The 18,292-nt window shown below is 38.8% G+C and overlaps 1 protein-coding gene across 6 annotated transcripts in view; it reads right to left on the reverse strand.

Moving 5' to 3' along the window:
* The window catches only part of IQSEC1 (IQ motif and Sec7 domain 1), a 323,384-nt gene that overhangs the window by 27,890 nt on the left and 277,202 nt on the right, over positions 1 to 18,292 (reverse strand). For all 6 annotated transcript variants that reach the window (XM_021409295.1, XM_021409294.1, XM_021409292.1 and 3 more), the window contains 2 exons: positions 13,090 to 14,354; positions 1,000 to 1,161 (listed from right to left, as the gene is read on the reverse strand). In XM_021409295.1, the coding sequence (XP_021264970.1) occupies positions 1,000 to 1,161; positions 13,090 to 14,354 (1,427 nt within the window). The remainder of the gene's footprint in view (positions 1 to 999; positions 1,162 to 13,089; positions 14,355 to 18,292) is intronic.

Below are 18,292 nucleotides of genomic sequence, written 5' to 3' on the forward strand. Positions count from 1 at the left end.
CAATGGTTAACAAAATCATAATAATGGTGATGAAGAGAACATGATCAAATGGACTTTAGGCACTGCAGGAGGTCTTAGCTATGCAGGCATTCCAGGTAAGAATATGTGTTTAAAACAAACACTCTCTCTTCAAGTAACTTTTTTTTTCACTCTGCACTGTATATACAGATTAGAAATTTACGACCAAAGCGCTCAAGGTTAGTTTTCTGGTTCTTTTTTTTTTTTTTTTTTAAACAACACAAACAGATTTTGTTTATTTAATCTTTTGAAAAAGAACAGTTTGCACAGAACTTGTTAACATATGCCTGNCTTTTGAAAAAGAACAGTTTGCACAGAACTTGTTAACATATGCCTGTACACACTAAAATCCCTGTTTATCTAACACTTGAGCCATTTGGCTGTAGAGATTAGAAATTTACGACCAAAGCGCTCAAGGTTAGTTTTCTGGTTTTTTTTTTTTTTTTTTTTTAAACAACACAAACAGATTTTGTTTATTTAATCTTTTGAAAAAGAACAGTTTGCACAGAACTTGTTAACATATGCCTGTACACACTAAAATCCCTGTTTATCTAACACTTGAGCCATTTGGCTGTAGTAATTATTTTAATGTTCTGTAACTGATGAAGCCTTATATAGCATACAATATTACTTTGTTTTATTCAGTAAGTTATTAGAGAGACTGAGTAAGGAAAAAGACTTAGAAATAACATGCTCTAACACCAGTGAAATTAAAGCAGAAATTTGGAGTAATGTACGTGACTACAGAAAATATAAAACCTTGTAAATATCTTTCTGGATCTACAAAAGAAACAGTAATCTAGCTGCGGAGCATTTGTTTGTGTGTGTGTTTTCTTTTTTGATCCTTAGAGTCTGGTTTCCTCCTCCCTCAGAGCAATATCCAGACAGATGTGCAAAACATGCAGCCCAAAATGACCTCTGCCCTGTTGAAACATCCTGTAGATTAAAACATGCTTAGTCCTCCCTACATACAATACTCACTCTAACACATCTCGGTTGAACTGTTTTTGTCGATTTCCCAAAAATTCTCCAATCATTTGTCTGCTGAGACCTTTTCTTTGCAGGAGAAAGTGAGCAACACCAACCGGAGTGTCGGGCACGAAACCACGCTCAATGAGGTACTGGACTCCTTTTTCGGGTTTTCTGAGGAGAAATGAGAACACAAAACAATTTTTTTTTTTTCCATTGAAGGCATCTGACTAAAACTTTGTAACAGTTTTGCTATCACTTTTGACTACCACATTATTACTATGGTCTCATATAGTTTCAGGGTAAATGCAATCATGCCATGGAACACACAGTTTGCTGTTAACAGCTTACTAGCTTTGAGACAGACCTTTGCGTGCTTGTACACATTTCCTCTTCCATACTCTTTTCCAAAGAGAAGCTTTATACGTTAGCTTCAGGCATGAAAGTCATAGAACTTGTCAAAGCAGAGGACAAGCCCAAAAAACCCCAGAAACAGAAGAATGCTACTGACACCCTGAAACCTCTGCTCTCAAAAGCTTAGCTAATCAAACAAAAACATCTGAAGAGGTATAACTTGCAAGCTAAGAAAACAAAAATAAGGGGAAAAAAACCAAAAGTAAGTCATACAAAATAAAGCATTTAAAATAGTGAGGCTCCCACCTAATTTTTCTTTTTCTTGTCCCTTACCTCACCAGAACTCTTGCCCCCGATTTACCTCTCTCAGACAAGCACCTTCATATTTTCTGGAGTATTTTACATCTCTTTCTACCTCACCTCCAGATTTAGCTATTTAGCTGCAGTCATTTTCAGATCTCAAAGCAAGATGAGGATACTCATTTTAACATGTTAAGAAGAGCTTGTTGGGGGAGGGAAGAGATCTTTGGCAATAAAATATAATGCTTATAAAAGCAAATGCTGCTTATGGTTTCAAGTGATGCAAGAGTAAAATTCCTCTCACAGCACGTATTGCGCAGTGCACTTTCCAGCAGCATGAAATAACAGAAAACTGTAAGTCCTCTTACAGGCAGCAAAGGGATGACTTTACAGAACCAGTAATTCCACCACCATCTTTATTTTGCAAGAAATTGTAATACAGTGCCCACTCTTAAAAGTGAATGACACGCACCACTTCTGCCTACTGAGATCTGAGAGTAGATCCTTCTATATGGTTACTGCTAAGAGTCTTTCATGATTAGGAAAATTCCAAGTGATGGCTTGTTGATTACACCTACCAATAACAGGGAAGGTAAGAGTCTATAAATAGCAGTAGTGCAAACTGCATAAGATGTGTAATTACTTTCAGATTTTGAGATACATTAACTAACATCAAAAACATCCTCTAAGATAGCACCTCACATAGCTGATGATACACATATTTACAGGACTTCTCATTTTTATAGGATTGTCGCGTTTCCAAAATCAGGCTAAAAATCCATCTCAAAAGAATACATCGAAAGGAATATAGGGAAAGGAAGAAAAAAAGAAACAACTAATACCAAAAGATGAGGAAAAGAAATATTTAATTAAGGTTTTCAGGTGCTGCATAAAGGACTAAGGAATTTACTAGAAGCTGATTAATAACACCTTTAGGATGGTTTAAAGTGACATCTAGGGAAAAATAAAGGAAAAAAGTAATAAAATTTTGAAAATAATTGCTCAAAACAGTGCACGTTAAAAAGCGTGCTTTTCAGAGAGCACTGATCATGATCACATCCAATACAAATGGTTACCTTCATGTGTTTCTGAAGACACATCGGATCCCCAGCAATTACTGGAAATAGACATTTTTAAAAGGAAACACATTCTAAGAATGAAGACTGCAGCAAAATCAGACATAAATACAATAGTATAGAAAAAGAAAAGGAGAAAGATAAAAAAAGCAGCCCCCTTCCCCCTAAACCAAGATAACAAATCCCTGCACATCACTGCTGTTTCCTTTACCCCTTTAAAAAAATTAAATATGAGTATTTAGAAAATTTAAAATACGCTGTAATTACTAGAAGGAGATTACTTCTTTACTTACTCAGCAAATTGTATATGTAGTACTGAAAGAATAACTTCAGGGGAATTTCATACAGCTTGCTGATATTTGTGTCTTAGACATTTGTCTAAATTTGTTAAATCAGCAGCTTGTTGGGGGAGCAAAGGGAGATATGTTTAAGAGTTTTGCTAATGTAATTGATGAACAAAGCTTTTCTAAAAAATATATAATTATTTAATAGTACAGGGTAGAAGAAAAGAAGAAATAATGGGGTAGTAGTACCAGCTGGTACATTCCCAAGAAAAAAATCACTTATCCAAAGTTCTAAGTGTGCAAGAGGGGAAAAAAGGTATTTTTTCATTAGACTCAAAATAGCATGTATATAAGCAGCATAGTACCTCTACAGAAATACAGCATTCCTAATGTTTTTGGTGCCATGAGCAAATCAGTTAAAAAAAGATACATCCATCATTCTGAATGTGTCATTATTTTCTCAGATCCCTTTAACCTGGTCTGAGGAATCACTGATAGACAATGTTTGCACGTTGTCATTACAACGATTTATACCATGGGAGAGTTTCATCTATCGCTCTGCGAAGGAAGGTCACCACCAAAAAGCTACTGCAGAGAATTTGGACTGCCAATGATAAAAACCAACCCCACAGTCCATGAACAACTACATAAGGACTGCCAAAATCAGGTAATCACAGTCACTGGTTTGACATTCCCTCTGCTTGAATCCTGTTTTCAGAGATACCAGACATCCAGGGTTTAATAATACCAGGATCATGACAAAATACAAGGAAACCAGGAAAGGCACCGTCAGGAACAGATCCTCTTCCCTAAAGGGTGGGCAGGAGACCAATGTGGGATGGCTGACCCACTTCCCAAGCTGGCACAGCTGCCAACAGCTGTACTCACACAACCCAGCAGGCAGTGTAGGAGCAGGGACAGAGCACAGATTGCTGTTTAAGCCACAAAAGGAATCAGAAGGAATCACAGTTAGAAATACACCAATTTATGCTGCTGCCATTGGACATAAAGCAACACAAGATTTTAAAAGTTAGTGTTACTTGGAAAATATGGCTTGGTATTATCCAGACATTCAAAATGGTATCTTTCAAACTGTAGGAAATAATATTAAAAAAAAGTGAATTTGAAAAGTGAATTTGGTAAAGGAAAAGCTTTTAGCCAGGCTATAGATGGTAAAGAAGAGATCAGCACTAACTTACCACTTACTGTCATCTACTAGACTTCGTGGTACAACCAGCCTTGATGCAAGACAACTTGAACTTAGGGGCTGTGGTTTGGTGAGTCTTTCAATGGCAGTGCCAGTATCGGCATCTGTCTCTTCTCTCATTCCCATTGCTAGCTGAAGATAAACTGAACTAGGAGAAAAAGTGGTCTTTTGTTTGTTTTTTTTTTTTTTAAATCCAGACAAGAACTTCACCTAGCTGCACAAGGAGCTGTAACAAAAAAGCCAGAGCGCAGATGCTAGGTCAAGGTCTCACTTACCAACAGAAGGGAAGAGCAAAACACTATGCCTAAAAGAGCCGTTCAACAAAACCACTGTGCAAAGGTGTATAAAGCCTTCCCTATTTTTGACTTGCTAAATATGTAAAGCTTAGACGCATCCAAAACCACATTAAATCTTTTATTTCCTTTTAAATGCTCAGACAACAGAGTTGTAAAATGGAAGCATTAAGAAACAAATGAGCACAGAAAACAACTTGCCCAAGTCTAACTATCTAATATCTAGCAATGCCAAAAGTATCTTCCGAGGTAAACTGAGGCTTTATTCAGACAATGGAAGTAACCACAGACATACTGTTCAGCCACTGTTCAATCTTTTCACGCTGGGGGGGGGGAATTTAATGCAACTCCAATGCCAGCCCTGTGTTAGGAAAAAAAAAAAGAAAATCTTCCTTGTCTTTAATACTAGAGACACTGTTCTGAAAACATTTACAGTTCTCAAATACTAAGCATTAGCTTCTAACTAAAATCCAAGGATGGCTCTTTTAATGGAAAGAATCTAAGGCTTTTCTTGGTTACATTTAATAAATCAGTGGTTTTTTTTCTTTTGTAAATTGCAGCTGTGCTAATAACAAGCTGACTCAACATTCTCCTGTTTGGCAGACAGCTACATTTTGTTCCCATGGCCATATTTCTTCACTTTCGTTGAATAATCTACTGCCGCTGCAGTGACTCTAAGAGAAGCACTAAGCCCATTTCACACCTTCTGAGAAGGAAGAAAAACCATAGACTTAAAATACTATCAAAATTAGTACCAAACCAACTTGTCAAAGTTCACTCGACTATGCAGCAAGGCCAGATTGGGACCGAAAGGAAAACAATTAGAGAAATGGATGGTGTCTTCCTCACGTTACACAACCAGCCAATGAAGAGAAAGAAGAATTAGACGCACACTGCATCTTCTGGTAATTTAAAAAAAGAGTCAGTGGGTCAAAAAGTAAATAAATAACTGTACCTTTCTCACAGCTTCTCTTTTTTTTTTTTTTTCATGGAACCAGAGAGACAGTGATTCACATTACTCAGGTAGAAGCCCTACACGTTCTCCCATACTGTAAAAGATTTCTCCCCATCAAATTATAAAATATTAATCTTCTCCCTCTCTTTACCTCTCTCATTCAAGACCAAACCAAAAAATTACCAGCAGACATTTAAAGATCCCAGCTTACTTGCCATTACACTGAATTACCTGGAGTAATGCTCATTCAGTGAAAGTTAATTTATACTGCTGACAATAACAAAATAATTTACTAGGAAGTGATCTCAGTGACCGCTTTTATTTGATTTGGGAGCAAAATAAAGACAGGAAACTCAGTGAACATTTCTTTTCACAAAATAAATAGCTAAACAATTCTACAATTGCTTTCCATCTGATCAGTTTCTTTATGTGATTGTTTCCCAGTAAAGTGCGAGGAAACTAAACATTTCAAATTATTACTTTTACTGAATGCTTAGGCTTGTCTGAAAGTTATCACCTGAATTAGAGTTGACTACAGAACTGTACTAAGCATAGGGTCAGCTAACAGGTCCAAGCAGATTAAGTCTGGGTCATTCTAATAAAGGGGAAAGACTAGAGTTTAAAACTACTAGAGAAATGGGATTTTTCTGTATGAGAAGCATCAGCTCGAGCAGCAAAGCAGTTCACACAGTTAAGAGAACCACAGGCACATCCCGGGCAGTTGCAGTGCAGTAGCTGGACAAGTCCTGGCTAGCAATAACAATCCTGAGTCATCACGCTGTAGCAGATTCTCTGGCTCCTCATTATTCCCTCTCTTGGCAGTGCCCCTGTTTTTTTTTTTTTCTTTTGTTTTTCTTTTTTACTTTCTCTTTCTTTCCTCACAAAAAAAAGAGGGAAATATTTTAGAGAAATAAAAGGACCAAAAACACCCTGTGAGGATTTTCTCACCACATCTGACCCCACTGCATCATTTCTTCAAGTGTGGGGAAAAGAGTTTCCAGCAGCCAGAACAAAACATACCCCGCTCCGAGACAAGACAGATGAAAAACCTGCTGGTTCTCTCAAAACTCTGCCAGGATTGAGTACTGCTTTTGTGTTTATGCAACTGTGAAATGAGACATCAAGGAATGAGACATTACGATGACTACGTCCTTGAAATTGAGGAACAGCCCTGTCTTAACATTTCCAGTGTCCCTGCCCTAAATTCTCCTTCCACAGCCTCACCCCAGTTACAAGTAACAGAAGTACTTCAGCTTTGATTTTTGCCATTGTGCTGACTGCAAACACGAAACATTGCGTCACGTTTATTTTTAAAAGGCTGCCTTGAAACCGGCGATGCAGAAACACAGACCAGGGATTTTTCATTTACAGATGCAAACTAAAATCAGTCGGTAGTTGTGCATCATTAGAAAGGAGGTCAGAGTTTGCCCCCCTTCTCCATTTCTTAAATCTCTTTCCAAAGGTTCCTATATACGGCTTGCTATTCCAGCTGCCCTCTGTATGCCTGCGCAAGCAGCAGGCCACATTTTTCATTCTCAAAATGTGGTCACTTGGGATTTGGGCGGGGGGGAAGAAGGAATTAAAATTCTGGCATGCATTGTCACCTCAGACACTCAGCTGGGAGCAGTTCACCCAATCAAAGTCCCCCACGCACTGGGTCATTTTCTAATGAGGGGCGGTATCCCGAGCAGCAGGCAGGCATTGTGCTCGAGCAAAGCGGTTAGCGATTCCTGGCACGTAGCAGCAGCAGGGAGACGTGTGCCCAGAATGTTTAAGGGCAGGCGGAGCTGCTGGAAGATGAGGTAATGGCTCTTTCACTGTTCCAGGGACATTTGCACAGTTACTGCTGCTCATAGTGTAGCGTTTCAAAAGATAGATTTGTTTTCAACATTTGGTAAAGTTTATACTCCCTTTTAATGGCAATAAATAAGAATCCTTATGCCCATATGTGAAACTAGTGCTTAAGTATACTATTGGCTGGATTCTTAGCTACACACTTCAGCAGGCTTTTGGGGCATGATGCTGTATGCTAATCAAAGCACCCATCATGGAAGAAAAGGGGGGGGGGGCTGAAGTGTCCTCGGGGAGAGAAGATAAATCACACACAGAACAAAACAGAACAGCTTTTTTTTCTTTGGGTGTTCCCACCGAAGGCTAAACATTTTTAGAAATAATGAGAGTCATTCTAAAAACATTCTTTTCTTCTTACTGAACCCTCAGCGTGTAAAAGGACAAGCTACATGGAGCGCTTTGATTTTAATTTTTGTTGGAACCATTTGTGGCTGAATAATCTGCAGTCCAGATGTTGCAACAACAGGAAAGTCCCTTTCAGCATATACAAGAGGACGGCAAATAGCTCTGCTGCAAAATCCTAAACAATCCTCCCGTCTCCCTTTTCCTTTCCCTACTGAATCTTTCCAAAGCAATCACAGAAAAATAAATCTTGCCAAGATGTTATAGGTTTAATTAATTCTAAGGAAAAAGAAAACCAACTCTGACAATTTTTAAGGACTTCAAATGGAGAAAAGGTTTGCAGCACTTTCTGAATGTAACGGTACTTAAGATGCAAAAAACCATTCCATCCTGATCTACATGAAGTGACAGACACCTCCATTCAGCAGTTAGAGATCCGCAGAGAACTGAATGACAGATGTGCCTCCTCACTAATAATACATATTGGGATCTCTCAGATTTTCAACAAGAATTTCTCTACAACTCTGAATTTGCAGTTTTTGTTTGGCGTAATGCTACCAACACTTAGCAAATTCCTCTCCTATCTGCTCAGTAAAACAAACACTTCAGTAAATATTCCAAGGAATCTAGATGTGCTTAAAAGAGACTGCTCCCGGAATTGATATACAAATCACATCCACAATGTTCTTCTGATTGGAAATAAAATCATCCCCATCAAGTAGTAAAAAAAGCCAGTAGGGCTGTCAAGGTTTACCAGCCAAAAGGTGATCACACTTAACACAAATGCTCACGCCTTTTCAGCTCCATCAATAAATCCTTTGAAAGAACTGAGGAGGAGTGGCAACTTGATATTAGCATGTACCAAAGGAAGCTGCAGAAAACTTCAGAACAGTAAGCTGTAATGCACTGGAGGCACACGGGGAGCAGTTTTCCATCTGTGGACACAGACAACTGGCAAGGAGCCACCTACTGCCACCATAAAGGTGGCACAGGGGAAGAGAATCTTCTCTCAGTACACTTCTTCCTACACACGCATGGCTCTGCACAATCTGCTAACTGCTGACTGCAGAGCTGACCCACGGCAGGATGCATTTCCCGAGACTGCTGAGGCTAAACCATGCTGCCCTGTTTTAATCTGTTAGAACCATCAGTGCGCTAGAGTAGCGGAATGGAACCTGAGTATCCTACCAGACTGGGATGCAATAAATGGCAAACCTGGTGCCTCCAGACTGCAGTCAAAACAAGCATGAGAATAAAATCACAGTTGTTTTTGTTTTTGTTTTAAGCAGCAGTCAAAAGCCTTCTTGAAGTCTTATTTATAAGCAAATCAGTCTCAAAGGCTGAATTTGCATAGGCAGGGTTTGGAGCCTGCAAAATAAACCTTTCTAGGTAGTGTTTTCCTTCTGCCTACAAGTGAGGGATGTTTTCCAGCATAATTTCTGCCAGACTACATCCCTTTCAGACTGCACTGAAGAAAAGGCCTAATTCAACACAGCTGGCCTCACCAAGCTTCCCCAGAGCCCTTGCACTCTGAGCATGCACCTGCGATCCTTCCTTTAGGAACTCAATGAATGGCAACACACAACTGGACACTCTATTGACTGGGTCAAATCACTACTACCATTCAAAAATACCAGGACTTACAGAAGCTGCTTCTTAATCGCAACTTCTTTGACAGAACTCGTTCTATTTTAGGGATACTATATATTCTAGTATAGTGAATACCACAGACCATCTTTTAAATACGCACATTTCCTTAATTCCTAAAATTTCCTTAAAGCTGAGAGCCAAGTTTTTGCTTGGAACAAATTCTATGATCAAGTGATAAAATTCTCAGAAAAAAATGGTTTTGAATCACCTAAGTTTCTTTTCCCCTCTGTCCTTTGTTCTCCATTCTCCAAGGGTCTTTATGCCTCTAAATTTTTGCATAAAATGGTGATTACATGAACTAGTTCACCAGTTGTGCTCACCTTTTACTCCACGCATAACTGGCTATTCTAATAAAGACTAAAAAACAGCACTTTGTTTTCAGAAAATTATTACTGTGATAGGAAAGCCAGACAAATTTTAAAACATCAGTTAAAATTTCAACAGCGAGGAGAGTGACATTTCATGGTTTTTAAAACTCTCTTCTGACAACATTCCTAGTGAACAAAGCAGGAGTATTTATTACAATTTAGGCACTTCTCACAGGTTCTAAATTTTTGGCATTTCAGTCCAGGATGTACACAAAAGAAATCACGTGATTATTTGTTAATGAAGGTCTGGGATCTTAATTTGCACAAGAGCCTTCAAGGATGCAACAAAATTAACAAGAACTTCTTGTAAAATACATCCCTAAAATTTCCCCTGGTAGATGCAGGCAATCAGAAGAAAATCTTGCCTCCTTGTACGAGGTCGCCTGGGAGCTGCTTTCAGTTCTGAGCACGGCCCTTCCGCCTGGGTGGAGCACACCCAGCACATCCTCTCAGGAGCTCACCGCCGAGACTTGCACTCCTCTCTCACTTGCTAATCATAAACGTGTCACGAATGAGGAATGATCAAAAGATATCTGTATGGTTACGCAGCACTGACGTGAGCACTGGAGAATATACTAAAAAAAGGTAGCCCATTTCATTGCAGGTGTGCATGTAGGTATGAGAGCAACACAAGCAGCTGGCAACACCAGACTGAGTGCAAAGGCATGCCCTACTCACATGAGATGCTGGGCAGATGCCAGCTTGCCAAATGCCTGAACACAATTCTCTGTCCCTTTGATTTACCTCAAAATATGCAGTTTGCAATCCCACTGATTCTTAAGAGTATCCTTCTGAGCGTTTTCAAGAATAAAGCTTTGGAAGTTTCCTAGTTACCTTTTCAGAAGAGTTTACAGACTCGCTCTCCATCATACTCTATGATGGTTGAATACTTGACATTGCAAATAGGGGAAATAAGGCTATTAATGAAATGTCACAATCTCTGCGGACTTGAAGAGCCATAATCAAAACCAAGATGCATGTGATATCTGGGGACTGTCTGAGCTATCAGTAGAATCAAAGTGACTCAGCATAAGGTAATAAGGCTGAGGTGCTGCCTGGAGTTCTGCACGTTGCTCCATTTTAGAACTCACATCTATGAATTTCAAGTCATCTTGCAACCAGCCAGTATTTATATATAAATGTTCTTCTACTCTCTGTTCAAGTCTATGCAGCTCAAGAGGTATTTCAAAGAATATTTTCTATTCTTCCCTGTTCTTGTCATTTATTTTCCACTTCCAGCCTCCTACTGATACGGTATGATATGTGACACCTGACAATTCCCAGTGCTCTCATTCATCTCCACATGCTGCTTGAGCACTTTTTCCATTCACTTTTTTTTCCTTACGTCTTTAACGTGCAGTTGACTCAAAAAGACTATACTATCAAGTCTGCAGTTCACTGATCATTTACTGCTTAAGGTTTAATTACTGTGCAAAAAAAAAAAAAAAAAGAGCAAATATCAAGTCTTTTAAAGGTCAGCCAGCCAGTTCTAGAACCTACACCCCCATCTCACCTGCTGCCAAGAGTGTTAATGTTTTTAAATCTTCTGAAAAAGCCTACGTGGTCTATTTCAAAAGCACTAAAAACTGCAAAGATCCTTTGACTGCTTCCAAATGATTAAAAGCTCTTGTAAAGAAAGGCCTATTAACTTTTAACAAAAAAATTAAACAAGAAAGCTCTCACAGCCAAACCTGACTGATCCATACTTAGCAATAACCTCTGGCGATGGCATCAAAAACTTAATTACCTGCAATGTTATAGCATATTATTATATGATGAGCCACTGATGTATTAATTCAGACAACACAAATCACGGCACTGCTAACCACAGAGGAGCGTTGAACTCATTCAGACTGTAGTAAACTGTGAAGCATGGTCTCTGGCAGTACACTGAAATACATCCTACTTCTTCAGAAGCTACAATATTTTCACAGAGAAATCCTGAAGTACTCTGCAGATAATTTCAAAAACTTCTACAAAGAATACTGTGAGCTGCCAATAATATTTTAAAGGAAAATAAAAACAAATTCTGGCACTTAGCATCTTTCATCTAAATGTTCTAAGGAGCTTTATAAGCACTAGTACCAGAACAGGTTTAAGTAAGTAAATTATACCAACTTATGAAAGGGAAACTGGTACACCAGGCATCACCTGAGCAGTGAAGATGATGTAGGATTTCTAATGACGACCACTTAGCTGCTCTTATCTTCAGATTATGATGGTTCTAATGAGATCTGCATAACTCCAGTAATGGGAATACAGAGTTTAAGTAGTATATTTTCTGTTACCCTCTATCATAATATTCACACTTTCTGCATACACATGCGAGTATCCAAAGAAGAAAGTATTTAAAAAAAAAAAACTTAAACATGTTATTTTACTGGAGCCTTAAACAACTCCATAAGAGGGAAAATTAGCGGTCCTAAACAGAAATAAACATTCCACAACAATGCTGTACTTCAAATATAAATTTAGAGTAGAAATATTCATGGTTTTCAGTGTTAAAGTTTTGATGAGATCTACTGAGTAATTTTCAAGCTCTGCCTGTGTTAAATATGAAGTTAATCTTCCACTGCCTGCCATTTTTAATGCCGGTGTGACAATTTTTACTATACATGATTAGGGCAGGAGAAATTTTTGAATGTATTATACCTGCAAACATAAAAAAAATGGAACAGAATTAAACAACCATATTTAATTTTACTACAGTATTTATTTCCCTCTGAAGCTGTTTAACTACGAAGATGACAATTTGTAAGTACTATAACACGACCAGCTAACATGAGCAGACAAATCAGTTATTTGAATTAGGTAGCTTGTTATAACAACTGCCTACGCTGATTTTTAGAGATATTATATATGAGTACGTATACAAAATGTGTTACTTCTTTTAGCACCTCTATGAAAACACTGGGCTTATTTTTTCCACTGAATAGCCAGTATCAGACTACATTCTGAAGAATGAAGAGGAGAAGAGGAGGCTCAGGGGAGACCTCATCGCTCTCTATAACTACCTGAAGGGAGGTTGTAGTGAGCTGGGGGTCAGCCTCTTCTCTCTTGTAACTAGTGACAGGACGAGGGGGAATGGCTTCAAGTTGCGCCAGGGGAGATTTAGGCTGGACATTAGGAAACACTACTTTTCTGAAAGAGTGGTCAGACGCTGGAACAGGCTGCCCAGGGAGGTGGTTGAGTCGCCGTCCCTGGAGGTGTTCAAGAAACGTTTAGATATAGCGTTGAGAGACCTGGTTTAGTGGGGTTATGTTGGTGGTAGGTGCATGGTTGGACTGGGTGATCTTGTAGGTCTTTTCCAACCTACCTAATTCTATGATTCTATGATTCTTACTCACTTGATTCAAGTAAAACATTCCTTGTTCTGTGTCCATGTTGCTAAAAACACAAAGAGGAGGAAACACTGCACTTACTTGTTAAAAAGGTTTAGTCCAATTCTATAATGGCGTTTCCTGATAATATCATTACTGAAGGCAGGGGAATCCCAGCTGTTACGAGTTTCTTTGTGGTATGTTTGTTTGCTCAAAGTTTGCTCCCTTAGGCTGTCTCTAGAAGAAGATTCTGAGCTGCAATTTATTGTATCGTTAGAGTTGGAAGTGCTGTTGATGCTGTCATTGTCTCCATCAGAATAATCAGACTCTGATTTGCTTTGTCTGTTTGCTGTGCCATTAATAGCTAAATGACTATCTATAGGCCTAGGCCTATGTCTTGCCTCCTGTTCCTCTCGGGATATAATCTTGGCAGGAATACTGTGAGGGATATGTTTTGGGCTTCCTTGTTGACTAGTGATTCCTCGATCGTATGCATTTTGCCTCTTCAATGAACCTCTCTCTGAGCGATCACTCAAGTCCACTGAGCTGTCACTGGGTGGCTCTATAGTTAGCAATGGTAGGTGATCCATCCTTATCCTCTGTTCCTGACATTCCAGTGAAGGGGTGCTCCTGCAGCTCGTATCAGTGTCTATCTTATCATCTTTGTGGGTCATGGACCAGTACTCTTGAGAAGAGTTCACTGACCGGAGCCTCAAATCAGATTCTGTGCTGGACGGTCTGTCCACAGACTGGGAAAGGGGAAGGGGTGGAGATAACTCTTCCTCATCGATATACAATGTAACATCACTATACGAAGCTGTCATCTCATCGAGCTTCCTGTGATCCACGTTGTGGATTGCTGGTTTAGTTTGAGCACAGCTATCCCTTTCCATTTCGCGACTTCTGACTTGATCCGGAGTCTGGACTTCATCAGAATGTAGGCTACGGCAGTTCAGCGCATCGTCAATGGACTCTGCGAGGGATTTCACTTGCCTGGAAAAAGCATCCTCCAGCTCTGTTATAGCATCAGCAAAGTCAGTAGATGTTGCTGGAGACTTCATTGTAGCTGACTCTCCAAGGTCATCGCATTCAGACTGCACCAGGGATCCCAGCTTTGACCCATCATTTGTAACAGAAACTTGTTTTCCTTCAAAATAAGAGCTGTGGACTTTCTCAGGTCCTTCAAAGGAAAACTGCATTCTCATATTGGACAGTACAATGCGTCTTGACATACGATTTTCAGACATAGAACTTCTAAGACGCTCAAAATTTTTGTTCATCTGATACTGGCGAAAAGCTGTTTGTATGGTCCGAGCAGCATGTCTAGTTATGAGACGGCCTCCATATTTCCGTTCTAGCATTTCCACCTGTGAAAGAGGGAACACAGTTACTTTATAACCGGATGCAGGTTACAACAACAACAGCAAAAATTAAGAGTTTTAATTTTCAGCAACTTTTTCATAGATGACACTGTTTTTGAAAGTAAAAGCTCAAAGCTCCAGACAAACTACTGCACAAATAGTGAATAGTCATTTGCAGAGACCACCATAAAAATACACTCAAAAATACAACCGTGTGAACCGAACTGTGCCATATAAAGTTAAGGTGCTAGAAACTCGTGTATGTTTTAAAGTTTGTTTCCACACGTTACCACTGGTGTGCCCATATCAAAGACAAGACAGCCTAGAAACGCCACAAAATGCAGTAGCTCTTTCTAGGGAGAGCTGCTATGAAAGAGAAATTGAAGTTTGTTACAAGTTGGCATATTTTAGTAGTAAATTCTAAAGGTGGCTGTTGCTATTCCAAGCATGCAACACTTTCTACATGAATAAAAACCAGGTAGCATACTTTCACCAAGGCCTGATATGAAAGCAAAACCAAGCCTCCTAGGCTAGACCCTTCCAGAGAGGTTGCTCTGAGAAAGTATCCCCATGTATAGTCTTCCTCAAACCAAGAACATGTTTCTTAGACTTTCTAAAGACAAGTTTGTAGCTATTTTCATTCTTGTAGTTACACTCAGCATTGCCAATGTTTCCAATTAACAGAATGAATATACACAATAAATATATTGTAAATGCTATCAATTTAACCAGAAAATAGCATCAGTACTTTTAGAATACTCTACAGATAGTTTCAAATCTTTCTCTCCAAAACATTAGAAATATTCTGTATTTGAAGACAACCGAATAAGATTAATATTCCATATTTCCTGATAATTAATTTCTGTTCTCCTTGTTAGTCTTTACTGGATCCATACTATTTACAAACAGAACACCTTCTTAACAAATCAGTATGTTTAGTACTACCCACACAAACACCAGGCTTCTGACAGTGCTTTCATGCAGGTTCATGCAATTTTCATAACACTCCAATGATTCAAAAGTCATTTCTCCTCTCTCACAAATCCAGGTACTTTTTTATCATTAGACATAACACTTTAATTACTCATGCACATGCTTATGCACTCAACACCTCTCCCTGCCACATACTTTAGAGATGTCTCCAAGTAATCGTTAAGTTCAGATGTTGATGTGCAGAGAGGCATCATCCGCATACTGAGGAAGGAACTAAATGCTACTGGAAATATTCTCTAGTCCATTGTGTCTGCCATTCAGGAACAGCTAAAGAAGTATTTCTTTTGGTGCTATTGAGAGGTTCAACTGTTCCCAATTCCTTGCCACATAAAGATGAGTTTTTTGGCTAGGTTGTTTCTAAGTGAAAATCACCGATGCTTTAGTTTGTTCTTAAATGCAAATCACTGATGTTTTGTCTTGTTTTTTTGTTCTAGATGCAAAAAAACATTTTGCGTGGTTATCGGCATAACCGATGAGGCCAAATGCCCAGATGTGCTCAGGTCAAGATTACTGCTAAGATACTGATTACTAAAGATACTGATTGTATCTAACTTTTAAAAACTAAATTCACAAAGCCGTGACTGATCTCTGAGATAGGATTCTGAACATCTCTCAAAATTTATCCCTGTTTGCTTTTAAAATATATTTGGCCTTTCAACCCAAGGAGAAGTCATTTTACTTGTTGCATGTGTCTAGGAGGCTATGAAATTACTTGTAAAGAATTCTGGAAGTGAAAAAAAGCATGATTAAAACCTTCTATCACAACCCTGCCACTGCTGTCACACATGTACTACCACTTCTATCCACAGAATATATTAGGTCGTGTGTGTTTAAATAAGTTATAAGAAATTGTTTTGCTGGACTAATTGCAAGACAAATGATGGAAACTAATTTCCTATAAAAAATAATCTGGACTTCATTCTTGCAAATAGGCTGTTGTCATTCAGGTTTACATAGAAAATGACATCATAATTGATTATCATAAATCAGAGAGTTTTGGTGGGAATTTTAATTAAAAGTATCTTGGAATTTGCCTAGATGATTTACTAAACTTATGACTGATGCTTCTAAAACATTTTAATGCATATTTAACACACCTTTCAAAGCATATTTAAATGCACGTTGCTTTCAAGTAACGCCTTGGACATTTTCCTAAATAATTTAAGTATCTTCTGAGATTTCATTGAGAGCTTTTAAAGAGCATTAACCAGCTCTTAGGTATCAAGCTTTCTTTATGTATCATTGTCACTTTTTATTGCGTAGTAGTCCGTGAACAAATACAGAATAACATATGCAGTCCTCATTCTCTGTCAAGTTGGCATAAAAGGACACACGGAATTAGCCTCTGTGGGATATCTGCATTGCAGGACATCTCTTTAGTAAGCCTAGCACTCTATATCCATCTCTTATGCAACACCATCAAAAAACTGCCGAGGCTAGAAAAGGAAGTAACGTTCTAGATCTCACAAGAAGGTCCAATTTAATAGCAGACCAGGCATAAGACAGATCAAGAGTTAAGAACTTGATATTTCCCCAATATTTGCAAAATTTGGTGAGCAAACCTATAGTCATACTTGTTATCTAAAACATTGGCTTCAACTTTAAGTCAGAGCTCCAGCTCTGTTCTTCCAGGTCACTCTGGAAAAACATTATATGCTTCTCCAACTTGAAATTTTAGAACAACAAACAGATGGTACATGAGACTTAACCCCCATTAATTTCGCTAACTATCAATGGATAGTCCAAAATCAAGAGCAGTTTGTTTCTTACCTACACAATTTTGCTGAATTTCACATTGTCCATGTTAACATACAAGTTGGAGTGACTATGCACTATACTGCAATGATTCACAATACACTGTAGCGAGAGCGATCTCTAACAAAAAACTCACATGAATTGATGAGGTACTGGCTACTGTGCATTAACCACCAGTGAAACTCAGTGCATCTTACATATCTGTTTAAGCTATTTCAGGCTTGATTTTAAACATTAAATAAGGAAATTACATGGCAATAAATATCTTTCAAATAGAACTACGTTTAGAATAAAGCTTAAAAGGAAAGGTTGAAACTGACTGTCCTACAGTAATGCCTTTTCCAAGGACAAAGGCTTTGAATCATAGAATCACAGAACAGAATCATAGAATCCTTGGAGTTGGAAGGGACCTTTAAAGGCCATCTAGTCCAACTCCCCTGCAATGAACAGAGACATACACAGCTAGAGCAGGTTGCCTAGGGCCCAATCCAGCCTTGCCTGGTAATCTCTTTCCAATGCCTCATCACTGTCACTGTAAAAGACATTTTCCTTATATCTAACCTAAATCTACCCTCTTTAAGCTTGAAGCCATCTCCCCTTGTTCTATCACACAGACCCTGCTAAAGAGTCTGCCTCCTTTCCTGTAGCTCCCCTTTGATACTGACAGGCCGCTATCAGGTCACCTTGCAGCCTTCTCTTCTCCAGGCTGAACAGCCCCAGCTCTTTCAGCCCATCCTCGTAGGAGAGGTGTTCCATCCCTTGGGTCATTTTTGTGGCCCTCCTCATAGCCTCTATGTAGTTCTTTGTAAAGCATATGGGAGTATATGGCTGAACAGAAACTAGGTAAGACCTCGAATTCATCTCGCAGACTTAGGAGAATACCAGCAGTAACAGGCTCTTCCTTTCTTTCAGGAGCAGCAAAGCTATCCCGATTTCAAAATGACTAATTTTCTTAGAAAACCATCTTGCACTATTACATTCTTCCAAACAGTACTAATCTCAAGCACCAAATCACCACTCCTGACAGTTTTTACTTTTAACACTATCAACGTATCCTTTAGGTGTTTCTTCAGAGGATATGACAGAGTTTAAAAAAAAATTCAGAAGCATTCACTTTGAACAAAGTTGGGTGCAGGAAAAAAATTGTTTTCAGCATCCTAACTGAAGTGATGCTGAAAAAAGAAATTTTCCAGCTT

The sequence above is a fragment of the Numida meleagris genome, chromosome 11 (genome assembly GCF_002078875.1).
Source record: "Numida meleagris isolate 19003 breed g44 Domestic line chromosome 11, NumMel1.0, whole genome shotgun sequence".
NCBI classification, from domain to species: Eukaryota; Metazoa; Chordata; class Aves; order Galliformes; family Numididae; genus Numida; species Numida meleagris.